The sequence below is a fragment of the Festucalex cinctus genome, chromosome 16 (assembly GCF_051991245.1).
Source record: "Festucalex cinctus isolate MCC-2025b chromosome 16, RoL_Fcin_1.0, whole genome shotgun sequence".
Classification (NCBI taxonomy): Eukaryota; Metazoa; Chordata; class Actinopteri; order Syngnathiformes; family Syngnathidae; genus Festucalex; species Festucalex cinctus.
In genome coordinates this window covers 4,305,589-4,327,236 of record NC_135426.1, presented here as the reverse complement: position 1 = coordinate 4,327,236, position 21,648 = coordinate 4,305,589, and the positions used below count along the sequence as shown (strand labels likewise).

At 38.2% G+C, this 21,648-nt stretch overlaps 2 protein-coding genes across 3 annotated transcripts; both read right to left on the bottom strand.

Moving 5' to 3' along the window:
- Positions 1 to 1,504: 1,504 nt before the first annotated feature.
- gphb5 (glycoprotein hormone subunit beta 5) lies at positions 1,505 to 3,379 on the bottom strand. Its single transcript, XM_077500262.1, has 2 exons — positions 3,106 to 3,379; positions 1,505 to 1,693 (listed from the first exon to the last, which is right to left on the bottom strand). Exons 1-2 carry the CDS (start codon positions 3,319 to 3,321, stop codon positions 1,505 to 1,507), a joined length of 405 nt encoding a protein of 134 aa, XP_077356388.1. The 5' UTR covers positions 3,322 to 3,379.
- A 1,358-nt stretch (positions 3,380 to 4,737) lies between these two features.
- Positions 4,738 to 20,245, bottom strand: LOC144003973 (serine/threonine-protein phosphatase 2A 56 kDa regulatory subunit beta isoform-like). 2 transcript variants are annotated; one of them, XM_077500763.1, is made up of 13 exons: positions 19,682 to 20,245; positions 19,226 to 19,503; positions 15,694 to 15,887; positions 15,509 to 15,610; positions 15,328 to 15,420; positions 15,121 to 15,251; positions 11,981 to 12,040; positions 11,175 to 11,283; positions 9,708 to 9,761; positions 8,281 to 8,451; positions 5,944 to 6,071; positions 5,754 to 5,855; positions 4,738 to 5,673 (listed from the first exon to the last, which is right to left on the bottom strand). In XM_077500763.1, exons 2-13 carry the CDS (start codon positions 19,425 to 19,427, stop codon positions 5,562 to 5,564), a joined length of 1,458 nt encoding a protein of 485 aa, XP_077356889.1. In that variant the 5' UTR covers positions 19,428 to 19,503; positions 19,682 to 20,245; the 3' UTR covers positions 4,738 to 5,561. The 2 variants fall into 2 exon arrangements, with proteins under 2 accessions (XP_077356889.1, XP_077356887.1); XM_077500761.1 differs by having other exon boundaries at positions 19,226 to 19,506; positions 19,682 to 20,244.
- Positions 20,246 to 21,648: the final 1,403 nt, after the last annotated feature.

The following is a 21,648-nucleotide window of genomic DNA, read 5'->3' as shown; positions in this document are numbered from 1 at the left end:
TATTAAGTAGCTAGCACATGTGAATGTGAGTGTGGAGCAGAGCAAAGCATTCTTTCTTCATTGCAAGCAGATGTATGATAACTTATTTACAATTATTCCTACAACTGTATTCTGATTATGCACAACAATAGAGGGATAAAACTGTAAGGTCTACACATATACACACTTGTATATACACAGTGTAAGGGTAGAGCTCGCCAGTCGGTGAGCTGGCGGACTCAGTAACAGGGTTAGGTGTCACTCGAACGCCGGCGTGACGACCGGGGCTTCTTCCCACCAGGCTCGGTGTCCTGGTGCACCGCCCCTCCCCCGGTGCTTCCTCCTTGGTGCTGCCGCGGCTTGGGGGAGTCCAGGGGGGCCGTGCTCACTTTGCTGGGCCGCGGTCGACGGCTCCTTTCTTTGGTGGCGGTCCTTATGCATGCCATATCCATCACACCAGCATCTACAGAAATTCAAACAGAATTCGCCTCTCCCTCCCACTGCTTGTTGAATCAGTGGATGCTGGTGTCTTTTTTTTTTGTTTTTGTTTTATCTATCCTTCCCTCCTTCCTCTCTTTAGTTTTTCCTCTGGTCTCTTGAGATGTCCTTAATTTGTTGGAATTTAGAGGTTTCTGGGGTTGGCGTAAGACTGATTTTGTAACCATGTGGATGGCAGGAAGTGTTTAGTTGGTGCTGGATTTTACTTTGATTTATCTTTCTTTTCTTTGACCTTTCCTTTTGTCTCCTGACCTTCTGAACTTCACGACTCTGGCGCGACTCTGAAGTATCCAGTTAAGGTGAAGGGTAATGGGATTTTTATTAGGTTTTAGGTGAATTAATGAGTATAAATTTAGACATATTTACACGCACACACACAAACGCACACATACGGATAAATATTTTAAAAAAGAAAAGAGAGCACAATGATGATAAGATGTTGAATCGGTAAGACTGCCGAATGAACAATTCTGAGCTCTCTCTTAAAAAAACAAAAAAAAAAAAACTGTAAGGTCTTAGGTGGCAGCAGAGTATAAGAGATCAACCAGGGCAAGGTAAATTGTCGATACGAGACAAGCGATACTAAGCCCGTATCCCACTAAGGGGCGAACAATTTGCAAAGCTAGCGAACTTTGAGCTCGTGTCAGGGTTTTGTTCAAGGTCGCAACATTCGCTCACAGTCTCTTGTCGCAAGGAAATTTTGAGTCAACATTTCCTTGCGACGAGAAAAACAAAACACTTGGCGAGCACTTAGATAAAAAAGTTTTGCAAAACTTGTGACCTCGAACGAACCTTGGTGAGAAATCAACATTCGCCAGCTTCGTAGGATATGGACTTAGCATTGCTTGTCTCGTATCGACAATTTGGCTTGCCCTGGTTGATCTCTTATACTCTGCTGCCACCTACTGGCCGTTTCAACTATGCCAGTAAAAAAAAAAAGCTAAAATCACACACCGATATTTAGTTTGCATGATTTTAATGAGCGTCACACACAAGTTGATGACACGATGAACATCATCATCAGTCATCAGAAGCTCTCACACTCGCTGTCCAAGGTGGTGCACATGGCGCAGTGGCAGTGCACGGCCACCGGGTAGTAATAAAGAGGCGAGACGCCTGGCTGGCAGCCGGGAAGCCGCACGCTAGCGTAGCGGGTCAGTGCGTACGTGCACACGCGGTGGTGCCGGTGGATGTAGGGTGGGTCCAGCACTGGCCTCTGCAAAAATGTGTGACGAAACACAAAAGCGGGTCAATGCCAGGGTTATTATAGTTTGGCAATTTTTCAGTTTTGAGGTTTGTTTTTTATATTGAGCATATATTAAGCATATACACTTGGAAAAAACAACAAAACAAAACTGTTTTTATGATTAATTTTTTTTGGGGAGCTTTGTTTTTTGTTTTTGTTTTTTTAAATTAATTTATTTTTTTGTTTTACTGAATATTTTCCGTCATTAAAAAAAAATAATCAGAAAAACAGGAGAAAAAATATATTTTTTTTTTAAACAGAAAAAAAAATATTTAAAAAAACAAAACAAAAATATATTCCACAAACCAGAACACCAATTTCTGTTTTTCTGAGTATTATTTTATTTTATTTTATTTTATTTTATTTTATTTTATTTTATTTTATTTTAAACCTCTGAACTCCAAGTGACCTGTTGCAGACCACTGATCTGTATATATGACTGGATAGCCGATAGCCTATACACGCTAGTGCAAACCGTTGAAGTCACTGCAGGGTGGCCATCTTGTTACCACCACCTCACGAGCAGACTACTGTATATCAACAGGTGAGAAATACTCAGCAGGTGGGAGTAACAAGATGGCCGCCCTGTGACTTCAACGGCTTGGCTTGCACTGGTGTGTGTGGGCTATCAACTATCCAGCCATATATACAGGTCAGTGGTCTGCAACAGGTCACTTGGAGTTCAGAGGTAAAAATAATAATAATAATAATAAAATAAATTACTCTGAAAAACAGAAATTGGTGTTCTGTTTTTTGGATTATTTTTTTTTCTATTTTTTTGAATACTTTTTTTGTTTTTTGTTTTTTTTGTTTTTTTTTTGTTTTTTTTTCGAATGCAATACACTTCCGTTAGTTTTAATTAGTTTTCAGGGTGCGTCTGTTTTATTGTTTATTATTTATTAGTTTGAGTTATTTAATAAATGCTTAGTTTTAGGTTGTTTCAGTATTAGTTTTAGTTAGTTTAAAAAAAATGTGTATTGTGCGCAATATTTATAAAAATAAAAAATAAAACACCCATGAGAGTGACGTCATCTGAAGGGGCTTTTCTATTGGCTGCTGCTAGATTACGTCAGTTCTGCGTGACACACTTTCACTTCCAGTTAATATCAAAATAAATCTACTAAAAAAAAAAAAAAATCACATTTAAAATCCTCCCCCAAAGGCTCATGCATTCAATTAATTACCAAAGACGAAAACAAACGGACATTTTTGCTGGCCAAAGCGCACACCAAAAGGAGCAGCACAATGTCCAATGAATTGAAGCAAAAATAAATCAATAGTGAAAACGTTTACATTCTTTACAATGTGTTCAATTATGCCATATGTTTTTAGTGGCGTTGACTGGGTTGCGTTGACTTTTTTTTTTTTTTTTTTTTTTTTACCTCCCAGGTGTGACAGCGCCCCCAGCAGGCCTCCGTGGTTACCCGCAGCCCCCTGCACCCGGGTTTCTGGGCCACGAAGGTGAACTCTCGCACTGCGCAGCCGCGGAAGGCGAGCAGCCCCGCCGTTGTTTCGGCGACGCGCATCGCGGCCGCGCGCTGGACGAGCAGCAGCAACAGGAGCGTGAGCAGCAGCAGGAATGGAAGAAAGACGCGCATGCTGGGGGAACAAAACTGCCCTCTGTTGGCCACTCGATGAATTGCTGATGCAAGCTACTTCAAGAGTAAGTCGACCTTTTAATTCAAGTGGTTCTTAGAAAAGGAATGTTTGACATGAAATCATCTGAACTCAGATTACAAATTATGACAGATGTTCAAATAGGTTTATTAAAAAAAATAAAATAAAAAAAAAGTAATGGTGCAGCATACTACAGTTTCTTATGTCGTCTCAAATGATTACTGAGGAAAAGTAGGAAAAGAAGCTCTCACCTTTGTCGTCTCACCTGGTGCGTGTGTGTGGCTCCGTTCGTGCGACAAGCGAGTGAAATGGAAGCTGGAACTGGAAGGCGCCCGTCTTTTGTGATTTTCCTCCCTCCCCTTCCCTTTTTTTTCAATGAGAAAGTTGTTAGGGCGGACATGGACACTCTGACATCATTGTAATTACAATTCAAATAGCACACCAGAGGCCCCAAGTGGCAATCACTCTCCTTGGAAAATACTGATTGTTCGTCTATACGCTCTTTTCTTGACCTCAAAAGTGTGCATGTGTGATAATGACACGGCATTTTCATTTATTTATTTCTTTGAACAAACAAAGATAACCTCGGTATAACATCTGTCTCTCGTGTTTTGAAGCTCTAAATAAGGTATTACAAATAATTACCACCAGGACTCGACTAATTTGCATTTTTTGATACCGACGCTGATTACGATATATGGCAGAAAAAGAAAAAAAAAAGAATCAAGAACCAAACTTAGGCAAAACTCCTGTTGTATGTGGTTAATGTGTATAATGTGTAATATGTTCTATAGCCACAAAATGTAGCTGAATAAGTAAAAAATATATAAATATAATATATATATATATATATATATATATATATATATATATATATATATATATATATATATATATATATATATATATATATATATATATATATATATATATAGTACAGGCCAAAAAGTTTGGACACGTACATGTACTTAATAAAGGTGAAATAATAGAAATCATGTTTTATTTTTTTATTTTTGTATTCTTGGCGTTCCTGAAGAAACGAGAATCTAAAACATGTTTGCAGTTATTTCACCTTTTTTTTTTTTTGTAATTGCATAACTCTACACGTGTTTTTTCTTAGTTTTGATGCCTTCACTGAGAATCTACAATGTAAATAAATCATGACAATAATGGCATTATTTTGAGTATTGATTGATGAGAAATTCAGAACATATATCAGCGTTTAATTAGCAAAACTTGGGCTGTTTATGATTATTTTGAAAAGGGCTAATATCGGCCGATATTAATCGCCCGAATGAAACACGTTCCCGCTTGGACGTCTTTGTGATAAAAATAGAATCAATGAGAAATAATTCATCAAAACAAGACACATACGCAGCCGGTGTTCTTTTGTCAAAGTAAAGTGTAATGTCATGTTACGTCCAGTAAACTTTCAACTTTCACCCGTCCCACACCCAAAACAAAAACATCTTCCAGTCGCTTAAACTCTTGGAAACAACAACAAAAACAAAAAAACAAATTGAGATCAATTGCTACATGTAATGCATTCACATCACTCAGTCAGACTTCTTTGGAAAGAAAGAAATCAAGTATATATCAAAAAGTCTGCATATATCAAGATATTTGGCAACACAAATACATATTTGAAGAGACAATCAGCAGCATCAATCAAATAACCCCCACTTGCTTTCTTGGCTAGGTGGGGTTTTTTTTTGCACTGTGTCTAAATGAAAACAGTTGACTACCAAGGCTTTCGCTGACAGTGTAGATTGCTCAAACAAACAACAACAACAAAAGACAATCAATTTGTTTCACTTTACATTCAAATGTAAACCCTGTCTCTCTCGCTTACACGCACACACACCGCTTCAAATCCTCATTGAGTACAAAACAAACATATCATTCAGTCAAGCAAAAAAAAAAAAAATCATTCTCATGTAAATTGATTTCCAGGTAAAGTACCTTTTAAGACAACGTGAACAACAAATGAATGCGAGTATTGCTTAAAGGAAGAAAAGCTTACGCTTATGGTGCACTTGCTCAGGTCAGAGGTCAACTTGTTTGGAAAAAAAAAAAGAAATAAAACTAGAACTAAATCCCCCTTCACACGCTATAAAAGTGTCATGGTTAGCACCGCCACCAAATCAAACAAGAAAAAAAAAAAAAAACACCATTCTTTTCCCTTGAGGTGGCAAATTGTGTGCAACTTTTGCCACCATCTTCATTCTACTAGCGTGCTCGGCTCCTTCCCTTCCCCCTCGCTGCGCTTGGCTTCCGCGAGGGCCTCCAGGCACCGCCACAGCTCGGCGCGCTCCCTCGCCCGCTTTGTGGCCCTGAGGAAAGACAAACGGTGCCACGCGCACATGTGAGGGACAGGTGGGGGGTAACCACATATGCATGGACCCCCACTCACTTTTGTTTTTCCGCCTTGTAAGAATTGGCCAGTTGTAAAAAGAGCTCCCTGTGCATTTTCATGAAGGTCTCGAGGATGGTGAAGACGAGAGACACGATGGGTCTACGGAGGGGGGTGTGTAGACATTTGCTTGGTCAACAAGGTGAGGGTCGCCCCCAATGTTTACAGCCTCAATGTGTGCGCCACCTACTGGTTCCATTGCTCCTTGGAAAAGGTGTACAGGTTGGAGAAGACCAGCGGGAGGATGACGTGACAGTTGTCCTCGATCAGGCTGACGATGTGCGCGTTGTTCCACAGGTAACACGCTCGCTCCACCACCTGGTGCACACGCGCGGGTGGGAGGGGCATTCTCCGGTCATTTACACGCTTCATGCTAGTCGGCAAATGTCAAAAAAAAAAAATTAGGGATAGACCTATTATTGGCCAAATATGGGCATGGGCCTTTTTTTCGAATCTGATCAAGCTGATATCTGACTGAGTGGCAAATGTTTGCCAACGGAGCAAAATTTCGACTTTTTCAGGATTTGTGAGATGTTTGCAGACACTTTTGACTTGTCCAAAAACTTTTCAAAACATATTCAGACAATTTTTCACCGTCTACAAAACATCTTTTGAAAGCTTTTACGGACTATAATGAAAAAAAAAAGAGCAAACATTCGCATGCATTTGTCGCTCAGTGCGATAAAGGGAACTTTTCATTTATGGATTGATTTGACTTTCTACTGTATAAATATGTATATATATATATATTAGGGGTGTGAATTGCCTAGTACCTGACGATTCGATTCGTATCACGATTCACAGGTCACGATTCGATTCGATACCGATTAATCCCGATACGAATTTATAAGTCGATTGTTGCGATTTTTTTTCATTCAAATTTAGAAAATACTAATCAGTAAGCTTGTAGAGTGTAAGATTTATATGAAAATGTATTATTTATTTATCTGAAATTTCAGTCTTATAGAGGTTGTAATCTGTTTCATGTTTGAACAGCATTAAAATAAAATATTAAGGCTTAGTGTTCCGTTCATATAACATTCTTCCATGCTCAAGGTGTGAATCCTAACCCGAAGTCAGACGTTTTGTTGAATATTTTTCCATTAAAACTGGAAATTTAAAAATCGATTCACACACACAAAAAAAAAGAAAAGAAAAAAAGGTAATGATGATAAGACGTTGAATCGGTAAGACTACCGAATGAACAATTCTGAGCTCTTTAAAAAAAAAAAAAAAAAAAAAAAAAAAAAAAAAAAAAAAACGATTTTTTTTATTGAATCGATTCGAGAATCGCGCGATGTAGTATCGCGATATATCGCAGAATCGATTTTTTTTTTAAACACCCCTATATATATATATATATATATATATATATATATATATATATATATATATATATATGTTGACACTGCAAAGTTCCTACACTTTTTATTTTTAAAAATTACAAAATAATGATAATAATAATAAAATGAAAAAACTATGTTCAAATTTTGGAAAATTTTATTTATAGTAGAAAACTTAACTGACTTAGTTTTTAATTTAACTTAACATGTGCAGTTTTTGTTATCATTTTTAAACAAAGCTGTCAATTTTTTATGTTAGAATTAAAACAAAAACTTTTTTTTTTTCCAATTCTGACACATATATTTTCTTTCCTACTGCAGCTTGAAATATCGGTTATGGGTCTCCTTGACTACTAATAATCAGTATCGGCTTTGAATAAAACCATATCGGTCTATCACTAAAAAAGAAATTCCACTGATCTATATTATAGGACTGGATAATCACTAGGGATAAGCGGATCAATACCAATATATCAATATTTCGATCCAGCGTGTTCCGTTTGAAGTATCGATCCCCAAGCAAAAGTATCGATTACGGTATTTCCAATTCATTTAGTAGATTTTTTTGTTTTTTTATATCTCAAAATTTGTTTTTGTTTATTTTTGTGCATAGGAGCTACTTTTTCCTTCCACCTTCTGCAACGCTTGGAAGCAGTGCACCGCGTCTGACCCCGCCCACTCTTACATCCCAAACCCGTGTCAAGTTGGCATCAATGATGATAGTGAGTGTGCTTGACTGTAAAATCATAACTGTGTTGCATTAAAGTTTTTTTTTTTTTTTTTAATATCAGGGTGAAGTCCAAGGCCCACATCTCATGCCACTGTTGACAAGGTGACAGATGTGTACTTTAAATAATAATAACAATAATAATAATAATAATAATAATTAATAAAACACTTCCAGTATCGATATCGGGTCGGTACCGCGATATTTGGTCCCAGTATTACTTGGTATCGGATCGAATCCAAAATCACTGTTATCGCCCAACCCTAATTAACCACTAGGCCGAGACTTTTGAGGTGGCAAGGCCGCCATATTGCTCCTCCCAAGAAACGTTTCTTGCCATGCGATCCCATACATTTACAGTATCCAAATTGGAGAAACAGCATGATTTTCGATATTTTGGAAAACTTGTGTGCGCTTCCTGGAGTTTTGTGAGGTGGGCGGAGCCGGTGGGGTCAACCTGGAAGTGAGGACTGGCGATGCAGGTGGCGATCTTCCTGAAGAGCGGCTCCTGCACGCGCACGAACTGGGACGGCTCAATGGCGTCCAGGATCTGCTCCAGCTCGCTCAGGAACATGACCTCCTTCTGCGTGCACGTCATGGGCCAGTATTTCAGCAAACCTCTGATGATCTAACCAAGAAAAAAAGGACATACCCCTGTTCAAATGCCATTTTTTTTCATGAAAAAAAAAAAAACAGTTGGATTCATCGTTTTCAAACTTGTTCCACAGTTAATTGTGACCGAAAAGAAAAAAAAAAAAATGTTTTGTGTTGTAAAACTGTAAAGTCTCCTCTTTCACCAGGAAAAAAAAAGTATATTTGTATATGTTTCCGTTTTGAAGAAATTAGCATTTGAATATTGCTGAATTTCATCATTATTGACATTCCTGGTGAAAACACTGTCAAAAAGAGCTTGTTGCAACATGGCCCTGGCTGATCTCTTATACTCCGCTGCCACCTGCTGGCCGTTTTTTTTTTTTTTTTTGTAAGAACTACCATTGCTTTAAGCGCCCTCTTCATGTTAGGAGCTGTATCAAAGCCTTCTGTATGCGCAAGCATAAATCAAAACAAAAAAAAAAAACCCAAATCATTTAAATACGTTTTTGGGAGTGAAGGACAAAGTATTAAAAGCGTATTTGTACGTTTTTGGGTTTGAATGAGTTAAAAAAGGTCACAATATTGTAAAAATAAATGAGCTCACACTAAAAAAAATACACACGATATTGTGCTTTTGAACATAACAGCAATGCATATAAACAACCTCCAATCCCGAATAACACTTCTTGAGGCGCTTACTTGCTAATGCAAACACATTGAGTTCCTCCACATATTGACTTGCTTCACAAGGCATATTATGTTCCCCTTCATCTGACAATTAGTGTAGATTTGAAACACAGAAGGGCCAAAACATCCCATGAAAATTAAATTGCCTTAAAAAAAAACTAGCCACCAGAGGGTGCTACAAGTGCACAAATAGAAATCAACCTGACTTTTTTTGAACAGATGTGTTGCTTTTAAATATCGTGACCATGATGATGACAATATATTGCGGCAGTTTTAATGTCGTGATATCAAGATATTGAGATTATCATTACATCACTATACATTACTGTAAAAAAAAATGCATGCAAAATTGCACTAAATGCAACAAAACGAGGCCACAAAAAGTGAAGCACGTTATAGCGGGGGAACACTGTAACTACCCCCAAAACTTTTTGAACAGGGGGCGTGTCATAAACTTTTTTTTTTATTTTTTATATCCACTGTATTCCTGAATGATTTTGTCCAATAATCTTTTGCTGTCGACTCATTTGACGAGGATTGTTGAACTCAAGTAATGTGCATTCGTCGTTCGCGTCATTTTTGAGCAAATGTGCTCCAACTTACGTGTTCGGTGCACGCGGCCTCTTTCTCAATGAACTGCATGGTACAGTAGGTCAGCTGTGAAAAGAAAAATGGATTAGAAATCAACGTGAGGATGAGTCAAGCCATTCAAAAAAAAACTTTTTAAAGCCCGCGTGGGGTAAACACGACGTTTGGATCGTGGTTGCCATGCGACCTTTTTTGTCAATTAGGCATTAGGGATTACGGAGCCGGAGGGAATTTTCAGGTGTCAGTTTGCAGCCACCACAGTTTTTTTTTTGTTTTTTGTTTTTTGTTTTTTTTAAGAATAGAACGCTCATTTCGATGTCAACACAGCGATAGCAACTAAGAAACAAATGTTTTAACACGACCTTTGAGGATTAAAAAAAAAAAAAAAAAAAAAAAAAATCCAGTTCCCGAATTGATCCAACAGGGGAAATTGAGGAAAACAATTTGGAGCGCTTGTAAGCAACTCTTCCAAAATGGACACCGCCGTGGGAACGCCATAAACAAACGGAGCTGCTCGCTTCCTGACTGGAGTGACATCACCATATTATTATTACACATTTCTCTCCTTCCAATAACAACAACAACCGTTATTATATGCAAAGTGCTTGTTGAGTCACCGACATGATGAAAAGTACTTTGCATTCATATCCTAACTTTTGTTTACATTGCCAGAAAAACTGAGCTTGTCAGGTGAGGGTTGCTTATTAGACTTTTGGAATTTTGCATTTGAGTTAATTTTCGTTTCCTTTTGAGTTTTGTTTTTTCAATTGAGTTAGTTTTAATTAGTTTTCAGGGTGCTTCTGTTAGTTTTGATTAGTTTTAGTTATTTAATAAATGCTTACTTTCAGTGTTAGTTTTGTTGTTGTTGTAAATGTGTATGACTTGTGAGCAATATTAAAAAAACAAACAAAACAAAAAAACGGCAGTTAATATCAAAATAAATCTACTTAAAATTACATTTAAAACCATCCTCAAAGGCTCATGCGGTAAATTAATTACCAAAGACTCAAACAAAGGACATTTTTGCTATCATTAGTTACTTTTAGTTAGTCTTGTAAAAATAAAATGTAGTTTCCCTTCATTTTCGTTTTTTAAAAAGCATTTTCGCTTTGATTTTATTTCGTTAACATAATTATTTTTTGAATTTTTATTTTTTTTTGTTAGTTTAAGTCCACACAAGTTTGAATGTGTGACTCAAGAACGTGTGCGTGTGACTGGGAGGGGGGGGGGGAAAAGTCAAATGAGGTGTAATTGATAAACTGCACTGACCCTATAACAAATGGGACAATTTCAATAATACAGGCAAAACCAAACTTGAACACATACACAACTGTCACACACTCACACACATGACTCGACTCTGCCATCTAGTGGCATCCTAGTGATATCACCAACGGTGACAAACACAGAAATCGTTTGCATCCAGCAAATCTGACTACGAGTGAACAATCACTGTCAAATGGAGTGGAAGCGGTGACTGACCGGCGCGTGGAAGACGGACAGGGACTTGGCGGTGTGCAGCGGGATGAGGACACGAACCAGGAAGTGCTTGTGTTCGGCCTTCAGGGGCTGAGCGAAGCCATTGATGATGCTGGCCGGGCGGGTTTGCGACACAGAAAAGCGACAAACATGAGCTTCATCAACTCCATTCAGTCAATGCGTTGCATTCCTTACAGGAGCTCCACCCCCTTTCATGGCGGCGTGATGTCATCTCATCGTTCAGCGTGACCCCGCCTTCAGTCATTGTCACCGCTGTGGGCGGGGCTATAAATACCCCTGTTACCAGCAACTTGACTGCCGGCCTCTCGCTCCTCGCGTGAAATTTTTCAATTTTTTATTTTTTTTGTCACATCACCCTCAACTTGACTTGACCTTAATTGAGCAAATGTTCCCAAAAATCAACAACAATGTTGTCTTGGTTGAATTTGTTCCTTGACTCAAATCATCTTTTCGCACTAAAATGAAGGGATTAGGGAAATGCCATTAATTGGTTGCATCCTCCCCCCCAAAAAAACACTTAATGAAAACTGAGTAATGACATCATTCAAGAACAATTGAATAATCTCTTTCAATTTTCTCCCTTTCAGTTGTGCTGCTCATGCTGGTGTATTAGTTGTTCTTCGCAGAGGATAAAGAATATATGCCTGTGTGTATTTGTTATATTGTCTGGCTACATGTTGTGTTCATATATCCACAGAGATGCTAATTGTTAGCCTGTGTGCCGATAGAGTTTCTCAATTTATGTTAGCAATCAGGTAGCAGAGGCGAAAGAAGTGTTTTGTGCTCACCTGCCGAGGATCTCCAGCAGCTCCGCGACACCGTTAAATTGCTCCACCTCATAGATGAACCTGGATGACAAGTGTTGGATCATTATTACTATTATTATTAGGGATAGGCGAGTACCGATACCAGGTGTCGGTATCGGGCCGATACCAGCCTTTTTCCAAGTACTCGTGACGCAGACGAGTACAAGCAACCGATGGCAGAGGGGGAAGACGTTAAGTGAGTCCTCCTTGCCTGTAACTGGCGCTAGCTTGCAGCAGTTTTTCACCAAAACTTCACCGGTTTGGAAATACTTTAAAATTGTGAATCTTAAACTAAAAGAGCATTTTTGTGTTTCATTTTGAGCGTTAAGACTATTGAAGAGTGACTGTGCTGTTTTTTTGTCAAAATTAAAGGAAATATATTTGTTTAAAAATATATTTTAGTGATTTTTTTTATTTGTCAAAATGTACTACTGGTATCAGCAGTTGGTATCGGTATTGATGAGTACTGAGGGTCTGAGCATCGGTATCGGTCTGAAAAAAAAGTGATATCGAACATCCCTAATTATTATTATTATTGCTATTATTTGCAAGCAGCGGATTAGTGTTCATTTTGCCCGCTGTTTATTTATTTATTTATTTATTTTTTAAAATTTAGTCTCAGTTTTTGTCCCCTTTTTATTTGTCGAGTTTTAGTAAAAAAAAAATGTCAAAGTTTTAGTCTGGTTTTCGTCAGGACAACAATTTTACCCCGATATATATTTTTTTATGTCAGCAGATTATGTTGAATATTTTTTAGATCTAAAACTATTTCACATACATTTTCTCATATTTTTGATGAAAAACAACTTGACACACAATAACAGTGGCTACTATGGCTCCCAGCTAGTAAGTTAGCAAGTATTAGCAGTCGGATTAACATTATTGTTGGAATATTATAGCCGTTGGATTTATGTTACATTAAAACTATCCATCCATCCATCCATTTTCTTGACCGCTTATTCCTCACAAGGGTCGCGGGGGCTGCTGGCGCCTATCTCAGCTGGCTCTGGGCAGTAGGCGGGGGACACCCTGGACTGGTTGCCAACCAATCGCAGGGCACACAGAGACGAACAACCATCCACACTCACACGCACACCTAGGGACAATTCGGAGTGCCCAATTAACCTGCCATGCATGTCTTTGGAATGTGGGAGGAGACCGGAGTACCCGGAGAAGACCCACACGGGCACGGGGAGAACATGCAAACTCCACCCAGGAAGGTCCGAGCCTGGACTCGAACCGGAGACCTCAGAACTGGGAAGCGGACGTGCTAACCACTCGACTACCGTGCCGCCCACATTAAAACTATAATTTATTTATTTTTATAACCTTTCATTGTGAATCCACCTCCTGTCTGTCCCACGTGTTTGTGTTCATGTTGCACTTGATAGCTGCAGATTTGAAAGGGGGCGTGTCACTGTATGTCACATGACAGTGTCACAGATGGGACAGATTAGGAGACAAGATTTGACCAAATCATATCATTTCCGTCTCGTTTTTGTTCAGGAACTAAAGTGTCCGTTGATTTTAGTCCAGTTTTTATTAAGTGAAGGACATTTTTGTCTCGTCTTCATTAGTCAACGAAAATGCATGATTTAGTCCCAGATATTGTTTATTAATGACGTTTTTTTTTTTGTCTAGTCCAGTGTTCATTTTATCTGCCATTTTGAAATTTAGTCTCAGTTTTAGTCCAGTTTCAATCACACTTGTTAGGTTTTATCATAATGAACCTCATCCCATTTTTATTTGGTCACTGTTTAGTCGACTATAAATCGAGCATTGTAGTCATTATTTTAGGCCAAAACAACATCATTTTATTCATCTAGTTTTAGTTAACAAAAACTGTCAACATTTTAGTTAGTTTTAGCCATTAACCATTTTACCCTTTTACAATATTTTTGTCATCAGATATTATACATTTCCAATGAATCGAAAACTACTTCACATCAAATTTTCTCTCATCTTTTTGCTGAAAAACAAATTCACATACAATTGCAGTACATCAGTGCTTCGCAGTTATTTTCTGTCATGCCCCCCCAGTAAGAAGAAAACACCACCACCCCCCTCCCCGTGACTATAAATAGTTTTGTGTGTATAAAATTGTTATAAGCACACCTCTGCATAACGCTGTATCCTTAATAACGTAAAACGGAATAAAAAAAAGAAAGAAATATGGACCAACTTACAACAAAGAATAGCTTTATTAACTGTAACAGAGAAGATTTAAAGTGCATCTGAAAAAAAAAAAAAAATTAAATCCTTAATTAAACTAGAAACATTTTTTGACTGACCATATCAAACCATATGATATGGAAAAATAAAATTACATAAAATCAATAAATAATAATGCATTCAAACTGATCACCAACATTAACTCAGGAGCACAATATTTAAAAAAAAAAAGTTTAACCTGCAAAACAAAAATATATAAAATAATTTGTGCTGATTTTTTTTGCTGTGTGCAAAGCACGCATGCTCAGTGCAAACAAAACCCCTACACCACCGAGCGAATGCTCCCTGCGCACAATCTGCCAATAATGAGCGCGCCACTGCCCCCTAATGTCGTGGAGGTGCAATTTACCTTTATTCTAGGACAGGAAAAAAATAAAAAAGCATGTTCCCCGAGGTCAAGCGCGCCTTGATGGAGTCTCACGCCCCCCTGGGGGGGTGGGGGGGCGGGGGGGTGGGGGGGGGGGGTGGGGGGGGGGCGCCCCACTATTTGAGAAGCACTGCAGTATATCAACAAATGGCAACGACTCCATCCTACAAGATAATAAATTAGCCACGTTGGAACGTTACAGCTGTTGGATTAATGTTACAGAGACAGGACTTTTACAAAGTCAGAATTTTCATCTCGATTTTGTTTGTGAGCTAAATTGTCCATCGATTTTAGTCCAGTTTTTATTAAGTGAAATACATTTTAGTCATTTGTATCAGTCGACGGAAATGCAGACTGATTTAGTTGCACTAGTCGAATATAGTTTTCGTCTGGTGTGTTGACAAAAATATTTTCATTTAGTTTTCATTGCCGAAATTAACACTCGTCTAGTTTTAGTCCGGTGTAAAATGTGTGTTGACGTAATGAAGACTAGGAGCGGCTCAAAATAGGACGACCGGCTCACCTGAGGAAGATGTGATTGATCTGCTTGCGGATGTAGGCTCGGAGGCCCAGTAGTTTTCCGTACATGCGGTGTAGGATGGTCTTGAGGTACTCCCGCTCCCGGGGGTCTTCACTATCAAAAAGTTCCAGGAGCTAAAAACACACAGAAAAGCTCTTTCAGTGGCGGAACACGGACACGCGCGGGAAGGAGAAGCTGAGAGAGGATCACCTGGAATACGAATTTCTGGTCCACGTAGCGCTTGGCCACAGTGGGCTTGAAGTCGGGACTTTCCAGGAACCTCAAGAAGAATTCGTACACCAGCTGGGAAAGAGAGACGCACAAAAACGTTTGCTCCGCTTCTTCCCGCTCATGCGAGACTTTCACACAAAAGACGGACGGAGTAGTCAACCTGCAGATGCGGCCAGGAAGCCTCCAGCGGCGGATCGTCCTCTTCCGGGTCAAACTCGGGGTTGTCGCACGGCGGCAGGCATCGGAAGATGTTCTCGGAGATCTGCGACCACCGATGACACATGAAATGAGAGAGAGAGAAAAAGTGGAGAGATTGCCGGCGTCCGTTCGTCCGTCCGCCGTTACCATCTTGATGGCCTCCGGGTAGAGGGGCTCGATGACTCCCTTGCTGGTGGCCACGTTCTCCACCAGCTCGTTGAGCGCCGCCCGCTTGATCTCCTTCCCGTTCAGGTTGCTCACGCAGTCCGCAAAGTCAAAGGTCACGCAGCACTGCTGCAGCTTCTTGCAAAAGAGCTCGTGGAACTCGGCCGCGGCCGCGTCTGCGTGCCGGCAAAACAGTGGCAAAAACGTCAGACAGCACTTACCTGAGACAATAATATGTTATATGGGACTTCACCGAGGTTATTTTAGTTCACGAAAACTAAGAAAAATAAATAGAATTCAAAAAACAATTTCGTTCACGGAATAAAATAAAAACAAAAATGCTTTTTAAATAAAAACTACCTGAAAAAACTAACATTCAAAAAACAATTTCATTAACGGAATAAAATAAAAACGAAAATGCTTTTTAAAACAACAAAAACTATTTTAAAATATTTATTATTATATATTTATTAAAATATATATTTATTATTATATTTATATATATATATATTTTTTTTAATTATCAACGGAATGGAATAAAAACAAAAATGCTTTAAAAAAATGGAAACTAACTGAAAAAACTAAAATTCAAAAAACAATTTCGATAACGAAATAAAAATAAAAATGAAAATGCTTTTTTTTTTTAAATAAAACTAACTGAAAAAAACTAAAATTCAAAAAACAATTTCGATAACAAAATAAAAACAAAAACGTGAATGCTTTTAAAAAAACGAAAACTAACTGAAAAAACTAACATTCAAAAAACTATTTCGTTAACGGAATAAAATAAAAACGAAAATGCATTTTAAAACAACAAAAACTAACTAAAAAAAAAATAAAATTAAAAAAATAATTAACAGAATAGAATAAAAACGAAAATGCTTTTTAAAAAATGAAAACTGAAAAAAATAAAATTCAAAAAACAATTTCAATAACGAAATAAAATAAAAACAACAAAAATTAACTACAAAAAATAAAGTTAAAAAAACATTTCTATAACGAAATAAAAATAAAAACAAAATGCTTTTTAAAAAATGAAAATAACTGAAAAAAATAAAATTCAAAAAACAATTTCATTAACGGAATAGAATAAAAACAAAAATGTTTTTTTAGAAAAACTAAAACTAACTGAAAAACTAAAATTTAAAAAACAATTTCGATAACAAAATAAAATAAAAACGGAAATGCTTTTTAAAAAATGAAAACTAACTGAAAAAACTAAAATTCAAAAAACAATTTCGTTAACAGAATAAAATAAAAACGAAAATGCTTTTTAAAATAGGAAAACTAACTGACAAAAACTAAAACTAAAATTAAAAAAACAATTTCGTTAACAGAATAAAATAAAAACGAAAATGCTTTTTAAAAAAACTAATTGAAACCACATTTTATGTTTACAAAACTAACGACAACTAACTTTAATGATTGCAAAAATTTCCTTTGTTTTAGTCTTTGGTCATTAATTGAATACATGAGTTTTTGGGGATGATTTTAAATGTGATTTGAAGTCGATTTATTTTGATATTAACTGCCGGAATAAGTACGTTTGAAATTGTGTCACACAGAAGTGACGTTATCTCGCAGTAGCCAATAGAAAAGCATCTTCAGATGACGTCGCTCCCATGGTGATTTTGAAATATTGCGCACAAGTAATTCACATTTACAAAAAATAAAAAATAAAAAATAAAATAAAAATAAAACTAATACTGAAACTAACTAAAACTAAGAACTTATTAAATAAATAAACTTCTAAAAACTCACAGAACCACCCTAAAAACTAATTAAAACTAACTCAATTTAAAAGACAAAACTCAAAACGAAATCAAAACGTAACTAAAATGAAAAATTCCAAAACTATAATAACACTGGACCTCACGAGTCGAAATATGACATTGTGGTGAATATGACATTTGTGGAATATGAGTTACGAAGCAAAAAGCCAGCCGTTTTTAATCCATCTCCAGGGACGGCCATTTTGCCACTTGCTGTCGACCGAAGATGACATCATAGTTGCTCGGGCAATGACCAATCACAGCTCACCCGTTTTCTGAAGCTGCGCTGAGATTGGTTGTTTACCTGAAACCTGAGCAAACGCGACGTCGTCTTCAGTCGACGGCAAGTGGCAAAATGGCCGACACCTGAGATGGACCAAAACGGCTGGCTTTTTGCTACTTAACTCGTATTCATTCCAACGCAATAATTAAAAGGATAATTGACTCATTGAGCCATTTTCAGCAGTAAAAAGTTGATATTTTGTCAATAATTGATGCGGTAACTTCATTATTTTTTATGTGCAATTAACACTTTCAAAAAGTAATTTTTCCACTTGCTGCCGACTGAAGATGACAAGATGCTGAGGACTGACGACTGTTTTTTCACTATTTTTGTTCATTGTTCACAAAATATGGTTTCACATTATTTATACTGTATTTGTAATAGGGCTGCACAATATTAGAAAATTATGCAATATGCAATACAGTTGCTCAATATAGCGATATCGATATTATTGCGATATTTAACATGTACCTAAGAATTACATTTTTCATGCAGCAAAATAAGTAAACACAATATATTCTAAGTTAATTAATTGTAATTACACCTCGATAATGTTCAACTATTGGATGGCGGTGCACATTTTAGTTAGCGTTTGACTGGTGAAATTCCATATGAAACTTATTGCATGTCTTTGCGATATGCATATTACATGGGCCAATATCACAATATTGATATTTTTCTGATATATTGTTCAGCCCTAATTTGTAACTAATTTTTTACATGAATTCAGGCTGCTTGTGTTACCAGTAATTAGGTGTAACGACAACGGCAATATCGTGATATCGCTGTATTAAAACTGCCACAATATATCGTCATCACTCATCACCATGTCACGATATTAAAAGCAGCACATCTTTTTTTTTTTTTTTTTTTTAAAGTCAGGTTGACTTCCATTTGTGCAGTTCTAGCACCCTCTGGTGGCTGGTTTCTTAGTGCAGTTTAATTTTCACAAGGCATATTTTCGCCCTTCGATGTTTATAATCCAATGGCCAGATAAATAATAATATGCTAGTGATCCAAGTCTGCCTCAATATTAAGTGTTATTTGAAATTTTAGGTTGTTTCTATGCATTGCTGTAATGTACAAAAGCACAATATTGTTTTCTTTTTTAGTATGAGCTAAGTTTGTTACAATGTTTTAACCTTTTTTTTGTATCGCCACCATCCCCACAATATCGTGACAATTATCGTATCATGACCTTCATATCGTGATGTTTGGATATCATTACACCCCTACCGATAATAACTTCAAACTGCTCTTAATCATCATTTTATCATGACGGACAAACGGCGGATTTTTCTTTCATGTCATCGTTGACATGGGACGTTGTTTTGGACTACAGTGTTCCCCACTTTCAGTCTATTGACTGCAAGATTCATTAATTTTCCACCCATTTTTTTTTTTTTTTTCAATTATCTATGTGTGTTGTGTTCTAATCTCGGGTTGGATGCGGACTGACCTTTGAGAAGAGGCAGGGGCGTCAGCTCCGCCGCGGAGTTCTGGTGGCGGAAGTTGGACGAGCTGGGGGATCTCCTGCGGCGCGGCCTGTGGATGGAGCGTCGCACGAAGCCGTCCACCTTCTCCGCCGACGGCACCGAGAAGCTGCTGGTGGGTGAGGACGGGCAGGGCGGCGGGAGCTTGGTGGTGGTGGGGGTGTCCATGTGGCGAGGTTTTGTCACCAAATGAGACGGAATCACAGGTGGGACAAGGTGAGGCGAGGAAGAAAATCTTCTGAGACTTCTGAGGGGACAAATGGACGTTAAAACACGCGCGTTAACTCAACGGCTCCTGTGGTCCACATACGAACACGTATATAGTCCTAAAAAACAAGTCTAGTTTGTGTTTTAATGTAAAAACGCAACCTATGGGCTTGTTTTTTGGAGTCTCAAACTTTTAAATGTAATTTCGGGCTCACCTCCACTCCTCTCGAAGCACCTCGGGGCCTCCCTTCGGATGCTGGTGATGATGTTCGCCGATGTTCCTCCAAGACGCGCAGATCAGGGCGGGAGGGAAAATGAGTCTCACCTCGCCGTCTTATTAAGGCGACTCCGCTCCACTCTCTCTCGCTGGACGTGAAGAAGAAGAGGCTTTTTCAGGCAGTGCCAACCGAAAAGACAGAAATAAAAACTCTGAAGATGCTCTTTGTGAGACAATAGCAAAACCTCCAAGGCGATACGGTCTCCGTCCGTCCTCCGTGATCCAAGCACAGGTTCAACTGCTCTGACATCCAGACGCTGAGAAGGGGACCGTGCCGGAAAAACACAATTTGCTTTTTTTCACAATAAGTTACCAGACGTATCAAAAATCATTGGAAGCCGTTGGAACGATAACACTACGATACTCGATGTATTGTAGAAGATTTCTTAAAATAAGAAGCGATCCGTTACGACAACTCAAAACCTGTTTATGAAGCTCTCCGAGTCAAGTTGATGTTTTATTTTAAAACGACAACCGGGAGACGCGTCATCTCAGCATTTTAACTTCACGCACGGATGCGAGCCGTTGCTCGTACAGCTACTGCGGATGACGCTAACTGATGGATGGAGCTGTTCATGTTTTTCTATATAGATGGCCATCCTTTAATGATATACAGAGGTTTAAAAAAAAAAAAAAAAGGTCACTATGTTTATGTCAGTTCAAATTTATAGAGCACTTTTACAACAGGTGTGGCTGTAAATAAAAATTTTAAATAAATATATGCTGTTCAATGTACATTGATCGACCATAAAACAAACAGCAAGAAATAAATGTAACAATTGGATTAAAATCCCCATTATTATTAAGACTGTCTTCTATTAATAATTAATATGCCAGGAAAACTAATAAAGATTCTAGTGATTATTCAGTGGATTTATAGTCAATATTACTAGATAGTGATAGCTCAAGACTTTTGAAGCCACATGACCGCCATATTACTACTCCCAAGAAACCTTTCTGCGTATACAATCTTATACATTTACAGTATCGAAGTTGGAGAACATTTGCAACATAGTAGAAACAGCATCCATCCATCCATCCATCCATCCATCCATCCATCCATTTTCTTGACCGCTTACTCCTCACAAGGGTCGCGGGGATGCTGGAGCCTATCCCAGCTGGCTTGGGGCAGTAGGCGGGGTACACCCCGAACTGGTTGCCAGAAACAGTATTTATGTTTTCAATTCATTAAACAAACAAGAGGACTTCAGACATTTTGCAACTTGCTTTAATTACATGTATAAATTATATGCTTAATGATGTTTACAGGAGGAAAGTTGTATACATATTAGGGATGTAACGTTATCCAAATGTCACAATACAGCATTATCACGATATGAAGCTTACAATATGATAATTATCACAATATTGTGGGGAGGTTGGCGATATTTAAAAAGGTCACAATATTGCAAAGAAAAATGTGCTCATACTAAAAAAAAGGACAATATTGTGCTTTTGTACATAACATCAATGTTATGTTATTATTATTATGTTTTATTATTAGCGGCACGGTAGTCGAGTGGTTAGCACGTCCGCTTCCCAGTTCTGAGGTCTCCGGTTCGAGTCCAGGCTCGGACCTTCCTGGGTGGAGTTTGCATGTTCTCCCCGTGCCCGCGTGGGTCTTCTCCGGGTACTCCGGTCTCCTCCCACATTCCAAAGACATGCATGGCAGGTTAATTGGGCGCTCCGAATTGTCCCTAGGTGTGCGTGTGAGTGTGGATGGTTGTTCGTCTCTGTGTGCCCTGCGATTGGCTGGCAACCGGTCCAGGGGTGTCCCCCGCCTACTGCCCAGAGCCAGCTGAGATAGGCGCCAGCAGCCCCCGCGACCCTTGTGAGGAATAAGCGGTCAAGAAAATGGATGGATGGATGTTTTATTATTATGTTATGTTGTTAATGAATACACAC

What these genes read in the sequence shown, in the direction of transcription:
- gphb5 (XM_077500262.1), bottom strand. Translation starts at nt 3,321, where the DNA reads ATGCGCGTCTTTCTTCCATTCCTGCTGCTGCTCACGCTCCTGTTGCTG. An exon ending in GGCGCTGTCACACCTGGGAG is followed by an intron (nt 1,694 to 3,105) that starts GTAAAAAAAAAA and finishes ACATTTTTGCAG; the next exon opens with AGGCCAGTGCTGGACCCACC.
- LOC144003973 (XM_077500763.1), bottom strand. Translation starts at nt 19,427, where the DNA reads ATGGACACCCCCACCACCACCAAGCTCCCGCCGCCCTGCCCGTCCTCA. An exon ending in CTTCCTGGCCGCATCTGCAG is followed by an intron (nt 15,421 to 15,508) that starts GTTGACTACTCC and finishes TCTCTTTCCCAG; the next exon opens with CTGGTGTACGAATTCTTCTT. An exon ending in ACCAGAAATTCGTATTCCAG is followed by an intron (nt 15,252 to 15,327) that starts GTGATCCTCTCT and finishes GTGTGTTTTTAG; the next exon opens with CTCCTGGAACTTTTTGATAG.